Source organism: Prosopis cineraria, unplaced genomic scaffold (assembly GCF_029017545.1).
Source record: "Prosopis cineraria cultivar Desert tree isolate PC_DT_omini unplaced genomic scaffold, ASM2901754v1 PC6, whole genome shotgun sequence".
Classification (NCBI taxonomy): Eukaryota; Viridiplantae; Streptophyta; class Magnoliopsida; order Fabales; family Fabaceae; genus Prosopis; species Prosopis cineraria.
The window spans coordinates 41,465,602-41,493,091 of NW_026555337.1; the positions used below are offsets into that span (position 1 = coordinate 41,465,602).

Here is a 27,490-nt window from a genome sequence, read left to right on the forward strand (position 1 = left end):
AGTGCCTCTTCAACTCGTGCGTAAGGGGCGAATTAGCTAATTTTAACTGCGATTACCCTGAGTTGGCCTATTTTGTGCTCGCGAGCCTACTTCTCCTCCAAGCTCATTTTACTAGTCTACTTCATTCCTTAGTATTTATACACTAGGAAAGTTCTTTATTTAGGCAATGTGGGACTTTTGACGCATACAACAATCCCCTATATATGTCAAAAGGATCTACTTTTATTTGAGTTATCCACACAAAGGATAATCACTTTGAATTTGGTATTTGTCGACTTGAACCAAACCTAGACTAATAAAACTTAGCATACAAAAAAGTCAGTGTAACTTTTTTATTGAACTAACAAATCTTGAGTATGTACTAGAGGTCTTATTAATCAAATTATACCCCCACAGTCTCTTTTGTTAACGATAATTTTACACGTGATCGGTCATGTGCGTAATTGGTTTTAACAAATGCTCTAGAGATCTTGCCATGATCTCATAGGAGCGGCCCTACTCCACATTTGTATAGGTGTTTTCATCAAGTGTATCTGTAATGAATACACCATCCATAAGGACTATGAAAACATTAAGAGCTTTCGCTTAACCTCTATTGAATGTACTCTAGCACTTTCTCAAGCCATAGAAAGGGATAAACATTCAATGTTAGCAGAAGTAATAAGTGACTTGTTCTTACCCATTAAACATTCTTTATGGGATCTCTAATCACAAAGGTTGGGTTTCCATCATTGTTAATTTCAAATAGGCTTAAGTCTCATTTCCTTCGACATTTCAATAATAAATTTCTTCCCCAGGGGCTTAGTTAACGAATCTAACAAATTTAACTCTGAACTTATATAATTGATTGAGATAACCCTATCTTTGAGTAGCTACCTTATAATATTATGTCTCAATTGAATATGTCTACTTTTTCTATTGAAGGTCTTATTTTTAGCCGTTACTATTGTAAACTAGCTATCACAATGTAAAGACACTGATGGTGTCGGCTTTTCACCTATTGGAATACTCGCTAAGAAGTTTTTCAACCACTTAGCCTCAGTTCCAACCAGCTCTATGGCAATAAATTCAAAATCCTTGAGGATTTTATATTGGTTGTCTGTTTTGCAAACTTCTAGATTATTGCACCACTACCAAGAGTAAATATATAACCACTAGTGGATTTTGTCTCTTCTGAATCTGAAATCTAGTTAGCATCACTATATCCTTCCAATACAGCAGGAAATTCACTATACAATATACCATAATTTATGATACCTCTTAAATCTTTCAAGACTCTCACCAGAGCCTCCCAATGTTTACTACTTGGACAGTAGGTATATCTGCTCAATCTGCCTATAGCATAAACTATATCAGGCCTGGTAAAATTAATCAAATGCAATAGACTCTCAATAATCTGTACATACTCAAATTGAGCAATTGGTTTACCCTTGTGCTTTTTTAATTGTACACTCAAATCATAAAGAGTACTCAAAGAAGAATCTTCAAGGTGTCCAAACTTTTTGAGAATTTTCTCAACATTATGTTCTTGGGAAAGCAAAATTCCTTTTTCATTCCTTATGATTTTTACACCTAATATTACTTTGACTTGACCCATATCTTTCATATCAAATTTGAAAGAAAGAAAGAAATTTTTTGTTTCATTAACAACACACATACTAAAGCCAAACATTAGTGTGTCATCCACATATAAGTATATAATCACACGATCATTGTTCATAAGATTTATATAAACACATCTTTCTACTTTAATAGTAGAAAATCCACCATTTGTTAAAACTTAATCAATTTTCTCATGCCATTGCTTAAGTGCTTGTTTTAAACCATATAAAGACTTAACAAGTTTACAAACTTTATTTTCTTGCTCAGGAATTCTCTTCCAAATCACCATTTAAAAATGCTGTTTTAACATCCATTTGGTGAACAAAAAGCTTGTAAATAGAAGCTGAAGTAATAAGAATTCTTATAGAAAAAATTCTAGTCATAGGAGAAAAGGTGACAAAATAATCAACATTTTCCTTTTGATTAAAACCCTTGGCCACAATCCTTGCTTTATATTTATCAATTGAACCATTTGAAAAATATTTTTTTTCTTAAAAATCCATTTACACCTAATAGCTTTAACTCCTTAGGGAAAATTTACTAAAACTCAAGTTTTATTTTTCCTTAAAGAATTAATTTTAATTTCAATTTTTTCTTTCCAAAATTTGGTATTAGGAAAAGAAACAGCTTCATAAAAAATTTAACAATTTATCTTGCACTAAATAAGTGTAAGAATCATCTCCAAAACTTGTTTCTTTTCTTTGCCTTTTACTTCTCCTTAACACTAAATCCTCATTTGAATTTTTTTAAACTTTGAATTCTCAACAAGTTTAGAAACATACTCAATTTTTAAGAGAAAAATATGTTCAAAAAATTCAGCATCTTTAGTCTCAACAATTGCGTTTTGATCTAAAACATCACTTTTCAAAATAAAAAGTAATAAGTTGCACTTTGTTCAGCATACCCAATAAACATATAATTAGAAGTTTTAGAATCAATTTTTTCCTTTTTAGGATCAGGTAATAAAATTTTTACAAGACACCCTCACACTTTCAAATATTTTAAATTGGGATAAACCCTTTCCATAACTCATAAAGTGTTTTCTTCGTTTTCTTATGAGGTCCTATTTTGTAAAAACATGTAGATAAAATAGCTTCACCCACAAGTTATCAAGCACAAAAGAACTCACAACCAAAGCATTCATCATTTTTAGGGCCTGTTTGGTTGGGGGGAAGGGGAGGGATGGGGAAGGGAAATTTTAGGAAAAAATTTAAAAATTTCCCCTCCCGCTCCACCTTACCAAACAAAGTGTCCCATCCAAACAAGGGGGGAGGGGAGTACCTTGTTTGGTAAGGTAATGGGGAGGCCTTTAAGAATAGGACATTCTCCGGTTAGCACATATGTGCCTGGTAACCCTAGAGTCTAACCTATTTTTTCACATCAGAAATCAAGAAAGCTTGTGATACCACTACAACAATGATGTCATCATCACTGTCACCATCTCATTGTACTAAATTTACATTTGGCTTCTTGAGGCTTATCATGATTCACTCTCTTCCTACACTGTGCTACATAGTGTCCTTATATACCACAGACAAAATAGTCTCCTTTTTTCTTGAAAGAGAGGTTAGAAGTATTAGGTTTGTAATCAAATTTTCTCTTCTTTTTGTCTTTAGTTTTAGGGTTATACCTCTTGTTGTGAGGCTTTATCTCCGCCAGATTGGCTTTGGATGTCATCTCTCTAGTTTGAACTGCACATATTGCCTTACGATTGATGTCTTTGATAATGATGTGAGTGATCAGGTCAATTAAGGATAGCTTCTTCTGTTTGTGTTTTAGCTGCTACTTATAATCATTCCATGATTCTGGCAACTTCTCAATCAGGATTCCAGTAACGAACTCGTCTGGGAGGTTGATATTTTTAGCATGAAGCTCCTCTAACAGCTTGTGATATTTATTGATTTGCTCCTTCACATCTTTGTTCTTAGTCATCTCCCATTTATAGTAGTTTCCCACAATAAACTTTTGTTTATCAACATCCTTAGCAGTGTACTTTGTCACCAAGGACTCTTATATTTTACAGGCTTCCTTATAGACATAGTAGACATCAAACAAATCATTAGATAAAGTACTAATAATAGTATGTCAGCATACCTTGTTTGCATGAGTCCATGTAACTTTTTAGGCTTAGTCAGCATCATCAGGAGGCTCGGATTGAGCAAGAGCAGTAGTTACACCATGCATATCGAGAATAGTGAAGACTCGTTCCTGCCAGCATTTAAAGTTCTTGCTATCAAATACCTTTATCTTTAATATGTTTGGGAATGACCTCGGTAGTAGGACAGCAATCACAGCAAGGATGAAGTGATCTCCAACAGAACCACTAGGTACATCCTTAGGGACAACATTCTCAGCACCGTTAGACACCATTTAGTTTAGTTACTTCTTAAGAATGTTGGCAGTATGGACTTAAATCACGAGTTACTTAAGTCGTGCCCAGAAGGATACTATCGTTAAGGATTATTTTGGCACACTAGGATAACAAACTGGCAGTTCTCCATGATTAAACAAGCACTTCTTACATAATGTAAGGGCACAGAACAACAGCACTAACATAAACTCAGACAAAGGGAAGAGGAGGAGAATGCCTTGAAAGCTCAAGAGGTTGGCACCCATTCTATCTACACCTATGGCTATCTATAGGCCGAAGGTAGATATTGGGCTCATCATTCTAGATTAAATCTTATTAAGCATCAGTTACATAGAGTAAAACACATTTAAGCTCTTGTCTAGAAATGTTGAGGGTTACACGGACGTAAAACACATTTAAGCTCTTGTCTAGAAACGTTGGGGGGATAAATATGTTTAGAAATTTAATCATCCATTGCAAAATCTAATTAATGGCAAAAAAATGTTCATGATTTGATTTCAAACTCTAGATAGCTAAAAAATGAGATTTTTTTGTAAGCTCATGTAAATAAATAATTATTTATTTTTTGTAAAAATAATTCAGTAAAAGGAACCCAGTGCCTCTTAAGCTCACACGCAGGGGGTGAATCTATTGATTTCAACTGCGATTGCCTAAGTTAGCCTATTTTGTGCATGTGAGCTAGGCCTGTGCAGGATGCCCATAAGCCCGAGATGCCCGACCCAACCTGAGCAAAATATGCCCAACCCGAGCCCTAAAAATATTGTCCGATACTATTTGAGCATGGTCGGGCTGAGCCCAATCTTCAGGTTGGGTAGGGTTTAGGGCCAAGGTATCCAACCAATTGACCCTGCCCGACCTGAGATATAATATATTTTTTATAAAAATAATAATATAGGATGTAATTTATTGACTTGATGGAGACATAAATGGTGTTTAATTGTTTATCTTCACTTCACTCCTCACTCATTCCTTTTTTCTTTTTGAGGTGCCTTGATGATCAAGTTTATAAACCTTAAGTTGAATATTTTTATATTCCTTAGAATTTGAAACTGGATAGCACTTGTGACTTGCATGAAAAATTCCTTCCATATTTGCTTTGCAATTAAGTTTTTTTATGACACCATAATATTTTGCTAGTGATATTTAACAATATGTTACTTTCAAAGTAAGAGTTTGAAGTGATTTATTGATGGAAATAATTAATCTGCTACAGCATATATTCAAATTTATATGGATGGTTCTAATTCTTTGTTTTGGTAGAGTAAGGTTAGAGATCCTGCCCAAAGTGCTCGATCCCTACCCGACCCTGCCCGCCTGGCCCCTCCAAAGTTAAGCATCTTTCGGGTAGGGTTGGGCTTTGGGCATAGTTTTTTTGCTCGAAAACATTTAGGGTAGGGTATCGGGTTAATAGACTACCCTACCCGACCCTGCCCATACATAGCCCTAACGTGAGCCCACTTCTTTACTAAGCCCATTTTACTAGCCTACTTCATTCCTTAGTATTTATACACTAAGAGAGTTCTTCATTTAAGCAATGTGGGATTTTTAACACACACAACAAGTTGACTCAGCAATTTTGCTTCAAATTTAATGGCAAGGCTTGCAGCCTTATGTACAGTTCTTGGCTTTTGAATTTTAACATCTGCCTATAGTTCATCCTTTCAACCATTAATAAATATTCCCAATAAATAGTGTTTTGGCCATCCACGCACCCTTGCTGACCTCTTAACAAAATCTTGATATTCATGTGTAGTACTAATATGTTTAATGCCATATAAATAAACATATGGATTCTAAAACTCTGTTGGTCCAAAATGATCTTGAAAATCTGAATTAATTCATCCCAATACCTAATAGTATGTTTAGAGGTAACCCACATAAAAATATCTAATACCTCACCTTCTAAACTCACGGCTGTATCATTAACTTTAAGTTCTTTTGGAATTTGATAGTAATAAAAATATTTTTCAGGCTTCATGAACTAGACATATGGGTTCCCTCCTTCAAACTTAGGAAATTCCATCTTGGAATAGGGATGCTTGGTTAGGTTTCTACTCTACTATGGGTATCCTTGATCTCCTTCCTGCTCTGCATAGTCTTCTTTAGGAGAACTACTAAATACCTCCTATTGCTAATGGGTTTGATTTGGCACATTTTAATTTAGTCATCTCCATATCTAAACTATTTAATTTGGAAATGATTGTAGACAATTGGTGGGCGAGTTAGTTAACAGCAAGAGGGTTGTTGGTATTATAGGATGATTTTGGATTGGGATTTAGGAGAAGGGGTTCATTGTTGATTGTGGAATTGCGTATGGCAACCATGTTGTTCCCACATGACTAGAAAGAATGGCTCTGATACAAAAATGATAGAATCTTGGTAAGAATGGGTAAAGGTTGATAGAAAAAGAGAGAAAGAATTAGCAAGAAGTTGAGAGTAATCTTCTAGAATCAAATTCTATTCCTAGAAATAGGAGAATCTCTAAGTATATCTGAATCATACTTCATTCATGTTGCCAAGAGTCACAAGAGAGAATATTTATAACAAGACACAATAACTAAATATAACTACCCAACCTTATCCATAAAAAACTGACAACAACAACAGATAATTAACATAACATACTTAATAAAAGTAATAAAATATAAAATATCACATAGGACTGCCACGTCTCTTCCAACAATATACCAACAAGGGACATTGGTTCCTATCAGAAACTCTATATGTATCGTCATATTTTATAAACATTGAATATATTTAATCTTTAAAAGTCACAGATCATATATGTATTTGTGTCTATTCATGTGTGGGTGCGCGCATGCATGTGCTCATGCTCCTGTGCATGTACACATATATATACATATATATAATTTATATATAAATTTGTTATAACATAATATCCTAATTTGTATTAAAAAAATCTCCTTTCTTTTTCTTATTTCCTTGCTCTATTTTTGAATAAATTTGCTATAATATGATTTGTGATTTCTTTGTACAAATGCCCTTTAGTTTCATTATTATAAAGCCTAAAATTAGCAAAACACCATATCAAGCCCTATCACATGAGTATTGATCTCCAATAATAAATTTCTATAAATATATAATTTTATTGTTAAATTTACTTGAGTAATAATAATGATATTTAAAAAAACATTATTTTCATAATTAATAAAGTCCTTGGAAGGATAAATTGCATGCCTTACGTGTAGGTAATATCCTACCTGGATTTAGAGTCTTGAGTAGTTGATAGGACCCTTCTATCAACTTATGCCAAAATAAATAAAAGGAATGCAAGGATAGAGGTACTAATCTTAATGAGGAAGATGATCTTGGACAAGAGCTTGCAGCATTCTCAAAATCAGTAGATTAGTATCATGTAATTGTATTCATTTAATTTATGGTAATAGCCAAGCTTTGTTCTCTTTCTAAAACTAAAATCATTCATGCCTTTTCATCACTTTTAAAGCATTCATCCAACATATCATTATTGAAAAATTAGATAATAACTTAGGCAAGGTTTTACTCTTTATATATTATATAATTAATACTTTTTTAATATTTGTTTTCTCTCCCTATTTATATATATATATATATATATTATGGTGACACCAACATACGCATTGATGGGGCATGGCATGCAGTAATGTGGTTGCTAACAACTTGACAATTCAAAGACCTAATAGCAGGTGATTCTTTTACTTCTTATTAAATGATGATTTTTTGTCCTATTGAGACTTACCAATTTATAATTTTTAAGGGCAAGTATTGTCACATGGGATGTTAGGAATCTCTTAGTCAATTAGGAAGGTGCCAATACTCTTACTATTATAATAGGAGGATATCTAGATATAATTGGTGTTTTATATTGAATATTAGTCTTCTAATGTTTACCATGTATCATGTTATGTTTATGTAGGTTTTTAAAATAATTTGTGAATTGTATTCATCCTAATGGAGGGGGAAAATATATATAGAAAAATACAAATAGGTCCATTAACTTAGAGGCTGAAAAATTAGGGATACAAAAGAGGAAAATAAATAAATGACTAATCTACCTTGTTTAATTTTAATATTTATAAGAATATTGTTATAATTATTGCCATATTCCTACACTCCCCCTCAAGTTGAATCATAAATGTTAATCATGTCTAACTTGTCAACAAAATACTTGAATTTGTCTCTAGGTAGTCCTTTGGTGAGAATATCTATTGCTTGTTCCATGAAAGGAACATAGGCAATACAAATTATGCCATCATCAATCTTTTCTCTAGTGAAGTATCGATCAATTTCAACATATTTAGTTTTATCATGTTTGAACAGGGTTATGAGAGATGTTAATAGTAGCCATGTTGCCATAGTGAAGCTGATAGGTAGGTTCACAATCTTCTTTAATTCTTTAAGCACTTGCTTCAGCCATAGACTATCACATATTCCAAGTGTAACTGCTCTGAAATTAACCTCTGCACTACTCCTTGCCACTACACTTTATTTCTTACTTCTCCATATGACTAGGATGCCCTAGACAAATGTACAATATTTGGAGGTGGATTTTCTATCCTCCTGATGACTTGCCCAGCCTACATCAGTAAAATTTCCACATCTTGTTTTTCAGACTTCTTGAATAAAAGCCCACGACCTGGAGATCCTTTCAAGTTTTTAAGAATCTAGTATGCTTCATTCAAGTATTTTTGCTTTAGATCATAAGAGTGCTGGCTAACCATACTAACTACAAAGGCAATATCAGGTCAAGTGTGAGATAAATATATTAACGTTCTGTTCATATTGCCCCATGTCTACTAACTTGCCAAAGTCCCCTTTGTCACTAATTTTTTCCACTCTAATAGGATTATTACTGGGCTTGCAACCTAACATGCTAGTCTCTTTTAGGAGAATTAAAATGTACTTCCTTTGAGAGATGTAAATCCCTTTCTTTGACTAGGCAACCTCCATCCTAAGAAAATATCTCATCTCCCCAAGATCTTTTATTTGGAATTTTTGAGCAAGAGTAGCCTTGATATATTCAATTTCCTCTAGATTGTCTCTTATAAATACTATGTAATCAACATAAACTATTGAAACAGTTACCTTACCATTTTGATGTTTAAAGAACAAAGTGTGATCCCTTTATCCTTAAGCATATCCCTATTTTTTCAAGACATGTGTGAATCTTTCAAACCATACCTAAGGAGATTGTTTCATCCATACAATGACTTCTTCAACTTGCATACTTGATTCAATTTCTTCTCAAGGAACCCTGGAGGCAATTTCATGTAAACCTCTTCATTGAGTTCTCCATTGAGGAAGGCACTCTTCACATCTAGCTAGTATAGAGGCCAATCTAGATTAGCTACTAGAGACAGTAGGATTCTCATTAGATTGAGCTTAGCTACTAGTGTAAAGGTCTCAGTGTAGTCCGTTTCATAGACTTAGGAGAACCCTTTAGCTATTAGCCTAGCATTTTATTTATCAAGACTCCCATATGCCTTGTATTTTAAGTAAACACCTATTTACGACTGACTAGTTTTTTACCTTTAGGAAGATCACAAATGACCTAGGTGTCATTCCTTTCTAGGGCTTCCATTTCCTCTATAACTGCTTGTCACTACTCAAGTATAGACAAAGCCTCATTAGTATTGCTTAGTACCCGAATACTATTAAAGTAAGTAACAAAAGCATAATACTTTGGGGAAAGGGCTTGATAGGAACAAGTCTTTCTATAAGATGTCAAGTGAAAGATCTAGGTTTCTTCCTTACTACAATAGGAAGATGCAATTCGTCCACCACATCTCCTTCTTGCCTAATCATCTTCTCATCACTATATTAGCTCCATTCTCCACATCTACTGCTAGTTTTGATTCTTAGTGAGTGCTAGGAGCCTCAGACATAGAGCTAGTAATATAGGTCAACCTGCAGGTTAGCCCACAGCGGGTTGACATAAACCGCATCTTATATAAGTTTGTATTTTTGCCAACTAGTAACAGGTTAGTGGGTTAGATACTTTTTATATACATCTTTTTAATTTTAACAATTATAAATTCATCATAATGTTTGAAACTCTGTCTATCATTAATTATTAACATCACACAATTAAACATGAAAATATAATTAATATGTAGAATTCTAGAAAGTAAAATCAAATTTGACATTAATTTGAGTAAAAGTTAGTGGGCTAACCTTTTTTTTTTAGCTACCTGAGAAATTTTAAGTTCATTGCAGTAAAATGTAATAACAAAGATAATACAAGGAAAAATAGAGTTAGGATTTGTCCACAACTTGATAACCTAGTAACTCATAATTCAAAAACTACTGAAGAGGATTTGAAGGTTGATATATAGATAATTTTAAATCGCTCTAAAAGTGATCATATACCACTTGGGATGGCACTACTTCAAATAACAGCACAATGATAAAGTTTAAACCCTGCATAACCTTAAAAAAAAATAGATGGCCATATTACTTGTGCCTATTTGAAAATATTTTACTCAAATTAAATTGTGAAAAAGTCTTTCGTTAGGTGCATGCTACACTAATACACTTGACTAGTCATGGATTTATAACTATCTCAGCTAATTAAATATGACAGGTAATAAGCACGTAATTTGAATTTTCTATGAATTTGAATAATAGTTAGGGTTTGAGAATTGAGAAAAAGATCTTGTGATTTCTATCTTTTTTCTTCAAAAGAATAAGCGAGCTAACCCACGAGTTAGCTTGCTGTTAGTTCAAGCTATGTAGGACAGGCCAAAACTATCTCACATAAAAATGAACCCATTTTTTTAACTCAACCCATATTATTTTATGGGTTAGCAAGTTAAGCCCATGAGCTCAACCCATATTACTAGCTCTACTAGAACGTAGTACTTGTCTTGTTTTTTTAAGTATAGACCTTGACAGATGGTTTAATGACACCCCCTAGATTAGATTTTTGTGAGCGACTAGATTTATCATGGAGAGTTATTTTGATGTTCAGAATAGGCTCAAACATAGATGGTTTAGGTTCAAGGATCATATTATTAGGGATAATGGTGATCTAAAATACTCTCCCCCTGAATTGAAGATGAGGTGTAGTACAGGACATCTTGATGGTAGTTAACATCACATATGACATAAAGACATTTGGTAGTGGGATAAAAGCATTTGTATCCCTTTTGAGAGGCAGAGTGGCTAAGAAATATGCAAAGGATAGCCGTAGGGCCAAGTTTAGTTCCATGGTAAAGATGAATATATATGTAAAACCAAAGACTCTCAAAGGTAAAGTATTCTTAAGCTATGGTAGAGTACAGGTAGTGTGAAGAACTTCTAAAGGTGTTCTGGAAGATAAGGCTTTGTTGGGTAAGCGATTGATGAGAAAAATGGTAGTAAGAACAGCATCATCCTAATGGTACTTTGGGACATTACTGTTGAACATAAGAGCACATGCAGTTTCAAGAATGTTCCTATTTGTGGTCAGATCTAATAATTATTAAATATTAATGTAAATATCGTAGAATAATATTTAGTTATTCTTAGGGATTAGGTAGAATCTATTTTAATTAGATATTATCCCATATATTTATTGACCGATTATGGTCCTTAATTTATAGAGATATTATTGCTCCTATACCTTTATATATGTATTCAGTTCTCTTTGGTGATCAATGAGAGACACATATTGCTCAATTGCTATATGGTATCAAAGCTGACTGGGTCTTTAGGAAATTCAGCGCTGAGCACGAGTCAAAGAGCAACATAAATGAGTCACACCCTAGTTGCCTGTCTTCACTAATGACAAAGAGTGATGGGTCCTTGTTATATGATCTAAATAAGGTTGATAGTCCTTTTAGGTTGACTACTAACCATAATGGATCCTCAATGCAGATCTTGATGATGAAACTAACTGGCAAAAATTATCATATATGGGCATAGGTTGTGAAGCTAGCTGTTGGAGGTAGGGGTAAGATGGATTTTCTTGATGGCTAATCGAAAATCCTAGATGAATCTAACACTGAAGAAAGGCAACAATGGTGTACCAATAATTCTTTGCTCTCATCATGGCTCATTAACACGATGACGCTAGAAGTTCAGCAAAGCTTTATGTTCTCACCTTTCACACATGAAATATAAGTGGCTATGCGAGACTCTTATTCCAATAGAAAAGACTTAGCACGCCTCTATGAACTTAAAATAAAGGCATGGACCATTTAACAAGGTGAAAGAGATGTTACTATCTTTTGGTTGGAGCTCACTACGTTGTGGCAGGAACTTAATCTAATGACCGAGGTGGAATAGTCAAGTGCTAGTGATACAACTCGCTACAAGGAGCAACTTAAAAATGAATGCATTTTTTAATTTCTTGTAAGATTACATGAATCATTAGATGATGTATGAGGATGCATTCCCAGTAAATCACTACTTCCTTTAACAAGGGAAGTATTCTCTAAAGCACGATGTAAGGCTTCAAGGTGCAAGGTAATACTCTCTAGTACTATTCCAAATTCCTCACCATCTATAGACTCTGCTGCACTTGTTAGCAAAAGGGTAGATGCTAACCGTAGAAGCTAAAAAGGGAAGGTCTAGTTTGAACACTGTAAGAAACAGGGGCATAATCGTGAGACCTATTGGGATTTGCATGGAAAACTAGCAAATTGGAAGCTTAGGAAGGGAAAGACATGAGGATATTAGACTTCTCATAACTCTCTACAAGAGAAGACTAACTCAAACTTAATGCCTCTAATAAACAAAGAATAGTTAGGGAAGTTGATTGAAATGCTTAATATGATTCAAAAGACTGAGCAAAACTAAAAGCCAAGTCATAGTGCATTAATAGCACACAAAGGTAATTATGCTTTACTTACTACTACTAATAATTTCAAATGGATTGTTGATACTAGAGCTACAAATCATATGACATCATATTCTAAGTTATTTAGTTCTTACACTCCTTGTGCTAGAAATGAAACCATCAATATTGCCAATAGTTCTATCTTATCTGTAGCTGGTAAAGGGAATGTTGTTATTTCTAAAGTTATAAAGTTAGAAGATGTATTCTATGTGCCTTACCTAGCATGCAACTTATTATCTATTAGTAAATTGACAAAACAAGCACAATTTTAGGCTCATTTTTGTGCTGCTCATTATATTTTTTAAGACCTCTTATCAGGGAAGATGATTGGCAATGCTAAGAAACATAATGGCCTTTACTATTTTAACGAATCAACTGTAAGTAATCTTTGGTCTAGAATCCGATGCAATAGTGCTTCTACCTCTGAGAATAAGGACTTGAACGACCTTATGTTATGGCATAGGAGAATGAGTCATCCAAATTTATAATATTTGTGTCATTTATTTCTTGAATTCTATTTCAATAAATTGTCTTCCTTTCATTATACTAACTGTGAATTTGCCAAACATCAAAGATCTAATTACAAACCTTATGAATATAAATCTTCTCATCCTTTTTCCATTATTCATAGTAATATGTGGGGTCCAACCCGTGTTCCTAATCATACTCATACAAAATGGTTGTTACTTTCATTAAAGATCACACTAGATTATGTTGGGTTTACTTATTACATGATAAATCTATTGTTCCTTCTATTTTCTCTGAATTTTATACCATAATCAAAACTCAATTTGACATCACGGTCTAAATACTTCATACAGATAATGGAACTGAATATTGTAATAAGTTAATGGATGCTTTTTTGAAAACCCATGGCATTGTTTATTAGAGTACTTGTCCTAATACCCCACAACAAAATGGTATTGCTGGACAAAAAAATAGACACATATTAGAAGTTGCTCATGTTATCATGTTCACCTATAATGTCCCTAAATTTTTCTAGGGTGATACTATACTCACTACAACTTACTTAATAAATTGCATGCCTAGTTAGGTTCTTTTTCACATTACCCCACTTGCTAAATTAAAAGAAGCTCATCCTCTCACTCATCTTGAGACTCATCTCCCACTTAAAATCTTTGGCTATACAACTTTTGTTCATTCTCATCATTCTCACAAATTGGATCCTAAAGCTATCAAATGAATTTTTCTTGGTTATTCATCTACCCAAAAGGGCTATAAGTGTTTTGATCTTGCTTCTAAGAAACCATACACTAGCCTTGATGTCACCTTTCTTGAAACCATACCTTTTTTTTTTCAAATTCTTCAATTCATGAGGAAAGAGGGAGTGAATTTTAGCCTTTTAGGAAGTAAGGAAAACTAGAAAAAAAAACACATTCAAACCTATCTGACCTTTTTTTAAACTTGCCAAAACCACCTCCAATACCAAAAAAATCCTCAAAATTATTCTGAACCTCTTATTTTATACATAGCTACACTTGAAATTCAAACTCACAGGCTAAAAACTAAAGTGAAAAGTCTTTTGAGGTGTAATAATAATGTAGGTATAGCACTAAAAAGAGAACTCATAACTTACTCAAGAAAGATGAAGTGAGATGTAGAGGCTGTTATGCCAATAGCACTACCAGACTCAGAACTGGTAAAGGTCCTAAAAAATGAGAATATAGAGAATAATGAACCAAAAAGTAAAAAGTGTGTCTAAGTAAGAGGAGGTTGATGATCTAGATCTTCCTATTACTCGTAAAAGGCAACCTAGGTCTTATACTCAGCACCCCATTAGAAGGTTTGTAAGTTACAATGCTTTATCTCCCCAATTTCATAGTTTTATGATTGATCTTGATAAAGTAAAGATTCCCCATGAAATATATGAAGCATTAAGCATATCTGAATGGAAAGTTGCTGTAATGGAAGAGATGAAAGCTTTAGAAAAGAATAAAACTTGGGATACAGTGAAGTTGCTTAAAGGTAAGAAAGTAGTAGGGTGCAAATGGGTGTTTACTCTGAAATATGATTTTGCAGGTGCCTCAGACAGGTTAAAAGCAAGGCTAGTAGCAAGAGGCTTTACACAAACATATGGCTCAAACTACAAGGAGACCTTTGCAATTTACTCCCATAGCTAGGCTAAATACTATTTGAATCTTACTCTCTGTGGCGATAAACCTTGAATGGCCACTACATGAACTAGACATAAAAAATGCTTTCTTGAATGGAGATCTTAAAGAAGAGGTATATATGACCTTACCTCTAGGTTTCGGCACAGGGCAAACAAACCAAGTGTGTAAACTGAAGAAATCAATCTATGGCTTGAAGCAATCCCTACGTGCATAGTTTGACAGATTCTCAAAAGCATTGAGAGTAGAAGGGTACAAGCAGTGTCTTTTAGATCACACTATGTTCATGAAAATGGAGAATGATTAGAGGTGTATCCTCATAGTATATGTAGATAATATAATCATTACAAGAGATCATGAAGAGGAGATTAGGAGAATTAAAGATGCTTTAGGTAACGAGTTTAAAGTAAAGGACCTTGGCAACTTAAAATACTTTCTTGGAATAGAAATTGCAAGGTTAAAATAAGAGATCATCGTATCTCAAAGAAAATATATCCTTAATATGCTAATAGAGATTGGCATGTTGGGGTGTATACCTGTGGATCCTCCCATTGTAGTGAAGAAAGTAAAAAAGAAGTCTAAGGAGGGAAAAGAAAGTAAAGAGTCATATATGGAGCTTAAAGAGGATAAAGAGGAAGATGAGCCTATAAACAAGGAAAGATATCAAAGGTTAGTGGGAAAACTGATCTATCTTTCTCACATTAGGCTAGATATAACCTTTATCGTGAGTATTGCTAGCCAGTACATGTGTGATCCAAGAAAGAGTCACATGGAAGCTGCATACAAAATTCTAAGGTATTTAAAGGGTGCACCTAGTAAAGGTTTATTTTTTAAAAGGCAAGAACAAAGGTCAATAAAAGTTTATACTGATGTAGATTGGGGATGAACCTACAAGGATAAAGATCAACTTCAGGCTATTGTTCATTTGTATGGGGAAATCTTGTTACCTGGAAAAGTAAAAAATAAAGAGTAGTTTTAAAAAGCAGTATTGAGTCTAAACAAATATCTCTTTCCCAGGGCATCTCAAAAGGATTGTAGATAAGGCATGTAATGGAGGAGATATATGTCAAGACTAATCTTCCATTGAAACTCTATTGTGATAACAAGGCTACTATCAGTATGGCCTTAAATCCCGTTCAACATGAAAGATCCAAGCATGTGGAGATAGACATACATTTTATAAGGGAGAAAGTGGAGGAAAGCATAGTGTGTCTCATTTATCTTCCTACAAAATTACAAGCTACAGATATCCTGATTGAAGGCTTACATAGACCAACATTTGATAACTATATACGCAAGTTGGACATGACTAATGTCTATGCTCTAACTTTAGGGGGAGTATGGTCAGACCTAATAATTATTAAATATTAAATGTAAATATTGTATAATAATATTTAGTTATTCTCAGGGATTAGGTAGAATATGTTTTAATTAGATATTATCCCATATATTTATTAATCAATTCTGGTCATTGATTTATGGAGATATTATTGCTCCTATACCTGTATATATGTATTTGATTCCCTTTAGTGATCAATGAGAGATGCAAATTGTTTAGTTGCTAAGCTATTTTTTTCATTCTGTAATCCCATTTTATTATGGACTGTGAGGACAGGTGCTTTTATGAATGATGCCATGACTTGAGAAATTGAAGAGAGTTTGTTGAAGTACTCAATACCTTGTCAGTATGCATAATTTTAATATTTGTTTGAAACTAAGTTTGGATCATGTAATAAAAATCAATGAAAGTTTGGTAACCGTTAGTTTTATCTTTCAATAAGAATGCCCAACTTACACGTGTGTGATCATCAATGAAGGTGATGAACCATTTAGAGTGTGTTCGGTTGGGAATGCAAGAGGTTCCCCACAAATCACTATGTATGACATTAAAAGGTTGGGATGCATGGTACACAAGGCGAGTAAAGGATGCTCTATGATGTTTGGAAATTTCATATGATTTGCAGTGAAATTGTGAGCAATATTTATTTGAACAAATTAAAGGAAACATTTAAGACAAAATGAAAATTAGGATATCCTAAGTGTTTCTGCCATAACTCCATTTCTCTAGTCCTCAGGAGAGACACTTTATTACAAGTTCTATTTTGACTAAAACCACTTTCTTCCAAGTAGTAAAGTACATCAAACTCTTTAGCACTGTTAATCATCATCCCCATCAGCAGATCCTAAAAAGACAATGTGTAGCAAAGAAGTTAGCATAGCATCTTTCTTCTCAGGCTAACTAACTTACTAATAGTAAACTATACTTTAAATTTGGAACGTGAAGCACATGATGGAGTGTGAGAGTAAGTGACAACTTAATATTATCAGTACTAATGACCACAGAGTCAATAGCATCAGTAATGGTTACAATAATTCTTTTCTTACAAGTAGTGTAAGAGGTAGATAACATAATATCACTAGTCATGTAATTAGAAGTATCAAAATCAACAATTCAACAATGTCTGGAACTCATACCTTTAATAATGGCCATTGCCTTTGAAAAATTACCTCTATTAACGACAGAAGGAACAGGCTGGTGACTTGGTTGTTGATTGCCCTACAATGCCGTTAGCATCTTTAATAGTTTACTAATTTTGTCACACCCTAAATTTCTAAAGTATGACCGGCTGGAATGCAAATAACTCATATTCCATAAGCCCAAACCTATATAATGTCTAATGTTTTAATTACCTAATCTTATCATATAATCATCATTTGTATTAAACAAATACTATTAGTAATAAAATATTCAAGCTTGTTGTAGAAATTTTGATAAAGTTTCCCCTGTAAGTTAGACCATCCGAAAATATCCACAATTCGCCAAAAGAATATCCAAACAACATTTGAAGTTCTACTTTGATACAGTGTATATACACATTTTCTAAAACATTTTAAATAAGGATTTTACCTATAGGATTCGCGGAGTGACTCTAGAGAAAAAATAAAATACTTAAATATTTTCATTAATCCATAATGTGAATGAAGCAACAAAATACTTCTTGTCTCAAGAGTCCTACGAGATCTACTGAAAAGTAGGTCCAGTTTTACTATCTAAATATGAAAATTTTTCAATAAATAATGTCCTCATATAATATAATAAATAAGATAATCATGAACATATAAAACAAGAAATAAATGACTAATCTATTTATCAATGATATTGGAAAATAATTGCACAATTTATCTTTAATAATTGAGTAACAGAAATAGAAAAGGGAAACTAAAGAATCATAATTAACAAATTAGGAATATGTCTTTCATATAAAATAAATTATAAAAATACAATTCTTAAGGACAAAAATATAACTTGAAAAACTTATTTTCTGTTAGGATTTAAACAGAATGAGCAACAGGCGTGGACATACAATTCATAAGGGTAAATAAAAAAAATAAGTGCAAGTATAAAGCTCACAAATAACATGTGTGAATTATATCCATGAAATTGCATCCTCCATTTCACATGTATTGGCCAGCACACATGGCTAACACCTCCAATATACTCTGCTAGTTAGGTATTCCATGGCACACTATGGGCTAACAAAAATGTCGTTAGCAACCAACATTATATATTCAATCTTATAAAACATTTTTGTCATGCATGGAGTCTAGAAATTCTTACAATTCAAAATTTTCCTTTACCCTGTAAAGTATAAATAACCTTTTTTTTCCCCCTTTTTTCATCTATCATTGACCCAATCTACGCATGAGTAATATTTTTAAGAAAGCATAATACCACAATAAAACCTACATAATTAAACTCGAATGACAAATAAGCTAACTACATACTTTAAATCAGCTTAATCATAAGGTGCAATAAAAAGATCTATTTATAAAAAAATTAAAGTAGATCAATAATTAAATAAATAAAATAAGAAAAATATCATCACTTCTTTTTAGTGGGGAACGTTATTTACTTACTTAATATATCACCAAGTGCTTAAAATTTCCTTACAACTTTAATCAAGCTTCTCTTCTTCTAGAATCCCTATTAGATATAATAAATCAATAAATCTTTCTACAAATTGAATCGATTTTCCATGCATCCTCTTTTATGCCTCCCAAATCTTCATTTTTATTCTTAGCCAAACTAATTGTATTGTTATAACATAATCCTAATCATGATTTCCTTGTTCAGCAATAGAACTCAAGCCTTCAATTTAACATTAGCTAAATAAATAATTCTTCCCTTAATCATACAGCTCTAATTCAAAAAGCTAAGGAAAGAGTTTAAAATTTAACATCTAAGTAAGAGGAATATCAATGTCCAGCACTCACACATCACACACGCCAACAGCACAGAGAAGAAAATAAAGAATTTAATTTGCTAAATTAGCACGGTGGAACAAGGGGTGGAAGAAGGCATTGACAACACACACAAGGAGAGAAAGAAATCACCAAACAAACCTCCAATAATAGCAAACCAGGTACTGGACCTTCATGCACAAAAAGAAGGGAGGAGGAGGAAGTCACGATTCTATCAAACCCACGGCAGCAGTATTTGATTGCCAAGTGCACTTACTCACACCAGCAAATGAAAGAAGAAGAAGAAAGGAAGAACAAAAGAAACAAAGGATCCGGCGAAGATGAGGGATGGAGGAGGAAGAACGGAGGGTGAAGGTTGGTGCAAGATTTGAAGAGCTGTCTCGCTTGCTCTGTTTCTGCCATTTTAACAGACAAAGAGGAAGAGAATTTGAATAAAAACGATCATGGGAAAAATTACAGAACAAGACGAAAGCATGTTAAGAAAATTACAAAATAATACTCCAGCAGATTATTATTACTACTACTATTATTTAGGGGTTATTACAAATTTGAGCATCCTGTAATGAATTCGTCAGATGTGGTTCCTCATTTTTGGATGCTTCAACAGCATATCCTCGACCTTTTCCTTTTTTAGGCTTCTATTCTGGTGGTTTAGAGTGAAGGTCCCAGCAAGTGTCTTTAATGTGGCCTGTTTTCTTACGATGTTCGCAAATGGGTCTCCCCTTATTACTCTCTTGATCTGTGACATAGACAGCAAGTGCAAAGGACTTAGATGTATCTGTTTGAGGAAGAGAATAATCTTTTAGCATCACTTTACGTCTTGAAGATTCCCTTCTAACAATAGCGAATGCTTTACGGATTGAAAGTAAGGGTTCCAGACTTAGAATTTGACCACGAACATCATCAAAATCAGAATTCAGACCTGTAAGGAATTCGAATAAGTGCTCTTTCTCCACTTGTTTGTGAAATTGAGCAGCATCATCAGCACATCTCCACTCTTCATCAGTATTCAGATCAAGCACTTGCCAGATCGATTCCTTTTCGAGATAGTAGTCACTTGGACTTCGTGACCCCTGTTTCAACTCCCAAAGCTTTGTTTTGATTTCAAACACTTGTGATGCTTTTTCCCTATCAGATTAAGCTTCACAAATGGCCTCCCATATCTCATGAGCTGTGGGGAGGAACTTGAAGCTCTTCTTGATCGCAGGAAGCATGGTGTTAACGAGCCAAGATGAAACCATGGAGTTTTCTGATTTCAAGAGTTTCATGGCTATTAGATTTTTTGAATCTGGTATAGAGAACTCGCCGGAGATGTACCCAAGCTTACCTCGACCTTCAATCGCCAACTTCATTGACTAGGCCATTCACAGTAGTTTTCTCCATTGAGTTTCTCTAGCACAATCGTCTGACTCAAAACTGCCAAACCTTCAAGCCTGGGTGCCGTGACCTGACGCGAAGTAGATTTGGATGATTCCTCAGATTCAAGACACGGCATCTCCATCGTTGTGGTAGAAGGACTCAGCGTCACAGTGTCTGACGGAAGAGGAGATCACTGATTCAAAGTCGCTCGACTTTCCGGTTTTCATAGGACATCAACTTTTTCGAACCACAGCTCTGATGCCATGTAGGTTTTTAAAATAACTTGTGAATTGTTTTCATCCCAATGGAGGGGGGAAAATATATACAACAAAATACAATAAGGCCCATTAACTTAGAGGCCGCAAAATCAGGGATACATAAGAGGGGAAAGAAAGGAAACAAATAAATGACTAATCTACAATATTTAATTCTAATATTTACAAGAATATTATTATAATTATTGCCATATTCCTACAGTTTAGCTGTTAGATTTTATCTTGTCCAAAAACCTAACATTTTAAAGTTCTGGGACGAATTGGTTCTTGAAGTGTAAGAGTCATTATGACCAAATGACCAACAGTTCCATGCTTGTTACTTTCATTCTCTTAATTAAATGATTTTAGCACAAGGTTTGGTATGCCTTGGTCAACACTTACCTATAGAGTGTATGTCAAAGAAATCATTCCTAGGAACCTAAAGGCTTAAAGATGAGCTAGCCCTTGACAAAGAAACTTGGAGATCAGCGGAGCTCATTCAAGAGGTGTATAATATATTTACAGATTGGTGGTCAGAAATAGAAGCCTTAACAACCAAAATTTCTTTTTGAAATCAAAGCTCTTGATTCTGTATGCTACTTGGAAAATATATTTACACATCTTTTAGATTGGTATGAATAGAACAGGTTTACTTAACGTACTTTTTTTTCCTTTAAAAAATTTAAAGTTAATTTCTGTATTATTTTTTTTTACGTATTTAAATGAATGTTACTTTAACAATCCATTTTTTTTTTTTTTTTGTCTGATGCACTCTCTTTCCTTTTCCAGTGGTTTGCCTTCTGGACTCAATTGTTTACAGCAAAATTTTCCTTGCAATCGCGGTATAGGAAGATGTAAGTACTACGCTAATCTTTTTTCTGTCATGGTAAGCATTAAAACTGAAGGTATGGCAAACATTGTATTTCAATGAGAAAATTCACTTGCAATCAACAACATTCTTTTCCTTAGGCCTTTCAACAATCTCCCTCACTTTATTCTTCTCCAATGCACTCAAATGACGTATGGAAGACTTCTGTAACAGTGTAGTTGTAATATATTGTAGTATTTATTAAATGATGAATAATTTTTCACTTCGTTACTTTAATTAATCTGCAATAGTCAAACATGCAAGAAAATTCATACTTTATCTGAAATTTATTTTGAAAATTTAATCTTCTCTTTTTCATTCATTAAAGTAGCATTTTTTATGTTTCTATGCAGATTATAACTTTGCAATCAATTGTGGTGGTCCTCCCATTACGTCAAATGGAATTGCATATGAAAAAGATGATGAGACACTTGGCCCTGCTACTTATTTTGCTACTGATACAAACATATGGGCAGTAAGCAATGTTGGATTACTTCCCGGCGACAAATACACAAGTTCTGTGGATACTGATATTCATTACACTAATACTCTTGATCTGAATCCAAAGCTTTTCCAGACAGCCCGGCTTTCTGCTTCTTCATTAAGATACTATGGCTTGGGGTTGGAAAATGGGGATTACAATGTCACCCTTCAATTTGCAGAAACATATATTCTAGATAATACTTCATCATGGAGAAGTCTTGTAAGACGGGTCTTTGATATTTATATCCAGGTGCACATTTATATCAAGCTCATTCAGAATTTGTATTAACCAGTGAATTGTAAATTTGATATCAAGATCTGTGATGGGTTCCTAAGTGGGATGAAAACCCTACTCTAAAAGCTAGTGGTTAAGGTGGGAGAACCTGCTCATTAGATACTCTGTTAATTGTTCCATGCTAGTCAATGTGGGACTTAATATCTCATACTACCAAGTTTCCATCAGTGTGTGAGACACATCAGGGGCCGTTGCTTTGCAACATTGCTTATTTAGTTGACATTATAATTTACATGGTACTAGAGTCATAAATGACCAAGTTTTTCAAGAGCTTGATTTTTTCCACCCCATTATTGACAAGTAAATCTGTGCTTTGCCCCCATTTTAAGCCTAAATGACCTTTGCTTGATGGAGTGTGTTAAAAATATCAAGGCCCTTCACATGGCAACTTAAGATGTTGGATTGAAATGATCCCCAATATGATGCATGACATTTTTTCTAAAGCTACTGCACACTTGATTTGTTGCACCGGATAATAATTCTAGACCTTTGTCTTACTAATTCTTGTATTTTTTTCTTTTGATACTAGAGGAATCTTACTAGTTCTTTTAAAGAAGAAGATGTCTGGGTGTTTGAAATGACAAACTTTTCATGTGGCTACTGTTTGAAATCCCCTCTCTTTCCTTTTTTTCCGTTTCATTTTGGTCTCCTCCTCCCTCATTTGTTCCTTTTCTTTTTTTCTCATTCAGGGGAATCGTGTTTCTAGAAATTTTGACATAAGAAGGGAAGCTGGGGGTGCCTCATTTAGAGCTGTCCAAAAGGAATTTCGAGCTCATGTATCAGAAAACTATCTTGAGATCCATCTCTTTTGGGCTGGAAAAGGGACTGGAGACGTGCCAATTTACGGTCCTCTGATTTCAGCAATCAATGCTACCCCAGGTAAAACCTTATAAGATAATTCAACAATCCTGAATTTCAATTTATGATTTTCCAAAAAACCAAAAGATTTGATGTATGACCTTGGTATGGTTTACTTACCTAATGTGTTGTATAGATTTCAAACCCACTGTCAGTAACAGACCTCCAACTACTAAAAAGAGAAGAACCGGTCTGATTATGGGAATTGTTGCTATTGGAGTTGTAAGCTTTCTGTCTGTTCTTGTGGTTTTCTATATCATTCAGAGAAGAAAGTCTCATGGAAACAGCGATGAAGGTAAATAAACATTGCATGTTTGTGTGTGTAATATATCAGATTATAAACAACACCTCTTCAAATTTAAGTTGTAACTGCACATATTCATAAAGGTCATTTTAGATTATAAAGAGTGCTTGTTCATTTCTGCAATTTGTTAAGATCGGATTGGACACACTGTAATTTGTGTTTGTCCACAATGACAAGACATTTCATCACAGCATCTTTAATCGGTGTGTGGGTTCTGCATCCAAATATAATTAAAAAAATTTTAAAAACACGTTTTATTCTACTTGAAAAGTCCAAGTATAAGAAATAGATTTGATTTTTTTGCTACCTGATTTCTTTTCTTCTATGTTGAATAAGGGTAAAGTAGGTATAAGAATGAAGTTTTTCTATTAATTTTTTTTTTTTTAAGAAAGTGAGCTATCAGCTCAAGCATAAACTCTACCTGTTTCACTTTCTAAAATCACAACCTTGTTCCTGTTTACTTTGCAGAGCTATCAGATGTCGATATAAAGCCATACACTTTCAGCTATTCTGAGCTAAAGAATGCTACAAATGACTTCAATCCTGGCAACAAGCTTGGAGAGGGAGGTTTTGGACCTGTTTATAAGGTGAATACTTTGTGAAGGGATTTGATATGACAATTGCGTTGCATATCACTGCCTTATCATTGCCAATGTTACAAATGAGATTTATTAGGGTTGTGAAAACAAAAAAACTTTCAGGGCTTTACATGGAAGAAAAAAGCTTTTTTTCATGGTATCATACAACATCTCCTACAACATCTCCTAAAACTAGAGCTCTAGCCTTCATTTCAGAGAGTAACCATTTTCCTTTTTGTATGCTAGGGAACACTTGACGATGGAAGGGAAATTGCTGCGAAACAACTGTCTGTAGGATCTCGTCAAGGAAAGAGCCAGTTCACAGCAGAGATTGCTACTATATCTAGTGTGCAGCATCGTAATCTTGTTAAGTTATATGGATATTGCATTGAAGGAGATAAAAGACTTCTTGTCTATGAGTATCTAGAAAACAGGAGTCTTGATCAAGCATTATTTGGTATGATGATGTTATCTTTTCTACTTTCTTGTTTGCGTGTTTGTGAACCTATATACTTCAATCTTTAACTGTCTTTGCTTATTTTTCTCTTAGCTATGCTTAGCATATATGTTGCTTGTATATATGATAGGACATTGTTTAATCCTAAAGTGGCCCACACGATATGATATTTGCTTGGGTATAGCAAGAGGTTTATCTTATCTTCATGAAGAATCACAGCTCCGAATTGTACATCGTGATGTAAAAGCTAGTAATATTTTGCTTGATCACAAGCTGGTCCCTAAAATATCTGATTTTGGTTTAGCCAAATTATATGATGATGAAAAGAGCCATATTAGCACTCGTATAGCTGGGACAATGTAAGTCATCAAGACTCAATTGCCATGTTCTTTTTGGTTATGTAACTTTATATATGTTATATTTGTTAGTGCTGATGCTTGTATACATTTTGTCTTCATTAATTCTAAACTGTCAATAGCGGATACCTTACTCCCGAGTATGCTATGCGTGGGCACCTCACAGAGAAAGCAGATGTGTTTTCTTTTGGTGTTTTGGCCTTAGAGATCCTTAGTGGGGGACCAAATTCTGATTCAAGCATGGACAGGGATAAGATGTATCTACTAGAATGGGTATGAATACTACATGTATTTTTTGATATTATTTGGATGCAAGTTTCATTCTCTACTTTCGCTGGTAAGTTTTCATTATTTAAAAAATATGTTTATTTTGTTAAGTAAAAAAATTTTCTTGTTTGTTATTAACTTAAGTTAAATGACCTTAAATGTTTCTTGATTTTATAGCTTGGTCAACAATATTTGGGATGATTCATATTACAAGAGAATAACAACAGTGCACATTTTATGTCTAGTTTTTTTATAGAAATTGGAATTTGATCTCCTACAATATTTTATAGAATTAAAGTAAATAAAATGTGATTTTATTTTGTTCCTTTTATATTACTTATTTTAAATTTTTTAACATTATAATTTGTACTTTAAAAATAGAATATGAAATATTATAATGTAAAAGTTAACTTTTAAAATATAAAAAAATTAAAAATAAAAATAGAGCTTATAGGCTCAACCCTGAGCCCAATCAATAAGGGTTGAACTTGAAAAAATGATCAATTTTAAGATTAGTATGTTTTTTCGGCTTGAGCTTATAAAGGCCTAGCAGAAAAAAAAAACTTGCTTTTTTCTCTTAAAGTAGGCCTTAATGAGCCCATTCTCATCAGCTTGAAAAGCATTATTTTTATTTTTTGGGCCAACAACCTCAAAAAGGTTTACATGAGAAGAAGAAACAAGGGAATTGGTCCAAACTCTAAAATGGAGGCATATAATGAGTCCATTAGAGGGAGAAGGCAGTAGCCACTAGGAATCTAGTGGCAAAACACCATGAGAGGAGAATAGGTTATATGGCCTCGGCTAGGGTAATTGTAGTAGGCTAGAGTTTTATGGAGTATCTTGGAGCTCGAGATGCTACGCTAGGGGACACTTGACTTTTCCTTTCCATTCACTTTCCCTAGGAGTGTATGCTTTCTACTGTATTTCCCTGGATTTTTCTAATTGCTTACTGAAGTTGGGGGCTATTACTTATTACAGATTTTTTCCCCTTTAATAACAATTACTTACGACAGCTTACATAACTATATAAAAACAACAACTAACCTTATCTCACTAGATAGGTCAACTATATGAATTGTACAACGTTATTGTGCTCTAACATTAACTAAGTTTTTAGGAACGTTAAATAAAAAGTCTTGATAAAAATCAGTCTTATTTTCCAAAAGAATTGATTGAACATGACTATTTACAACTTAAGCCAAACCAAGCACTTAAGTTGTAATCCAAAGTTCAAACACTAGCATTTTGCGGAAGCAATCAATGAGTCAGAACAAAATCTCATTTCACCTTGCAGAGAAATTTGATCCAATTGCTTGATTATGTACATTTGAGCAAGGGAATTTATACATAGAGGAGGAGCCTCGGCCATAATGGCTTATCAATATCCTAATCCTTATGGTTACGGTATCATTATGATCTTGCAAGATTAGATTACAATCAGTGCAAGTGTGTGTGTGTTTTCACATTCCAACTTCTATAGCTAGAGCGCGCGTTTGTATTTTGGTGTGGTGGGTTTAGCTTAACTAGTTTTGTTGATTTCTGGGCTCGCAGGTTTGGCAGCTACATGAAAATAACTGTATATTTGAACTAGTAGATCCTAAACTATCATCAGATATCAATGAGGAAGAAGTTAAAAGAATTGTAGGGATATCTCTTTTGTGCACTCAATCATCACCATTGTTAAGGCCAGCAATGTCCCATGTTGTGGCAATGCTTATGGGAAATAGTGAAGTGGGCACTGTAACTTCAAGGCCTGGATACCTGACAGACTGGAAATTTGATGATGTGAGCGGCTTCATAACTGGCCAATGGCAAAGCAATCGGATGCAAGTCAGAACAACTCAACAGAAAAGTATTAGGGTAGTTAGCGATGCAAACCAAACACCTGTGGATGATTCTAAACCTATCCTTCTTCAAACTCCTAGTGAAAGCATGTAAGGACTTCCTTTGGATATAAAGTTGTTTCTTATAAATAGAACCAGAAAAGGTATTAAGTAATGAGTATTGATTTTTTTTTTTTCTCAATTCATGTGTATAGTATTCAGAAGAGAATGAGATTGTGCTCCTAAAATTTGGTTTTCCATTTTCTTTTCTTAATATATACTATTTATTAGAACCTTTATTTCCCCATGTATGGTTAAATCTTTTGGGCTATTTATTTGGGTTGGAATTTCATTTGTATTATTAGTTTCATTATTTCCCAACTTGCTTCTAGTTTTTCC

General features: G+C 33.9%; 1 protein-coding gene across 1 annotated transcript; it reads left to right on the forward strand.

The window, feature by feature from the left end:
- Positions 1-20,745: 20,745 nt before the first annotated feature.
- LOC129314188 (probable LRR receptor-like serine/threonine-protein kinase At1g56140) lies at positions 20,746-27,410 on the forward strand (the record flags this gene model as incomplete). Its single annotated transcript, XM_054957550.1, has 10 exons — positions 20,746-20,813; positions 21,592-21,656; positions 22,024-22,403; positions 23,138-23,327; positions 23,443-23,601; positions 24,079-24,197; positions 24,435-24,645; positions 24,776-25,004; positions 25,124-25,274; positions 26,820-27,410. Coding segments are annotated over 10 exons (1,959 nt in total), but the record flags the coding sequence as incomplete, so codon positions are not given.
- Positions 27,411-27,490: the final 80 nt, after the last annotated feature.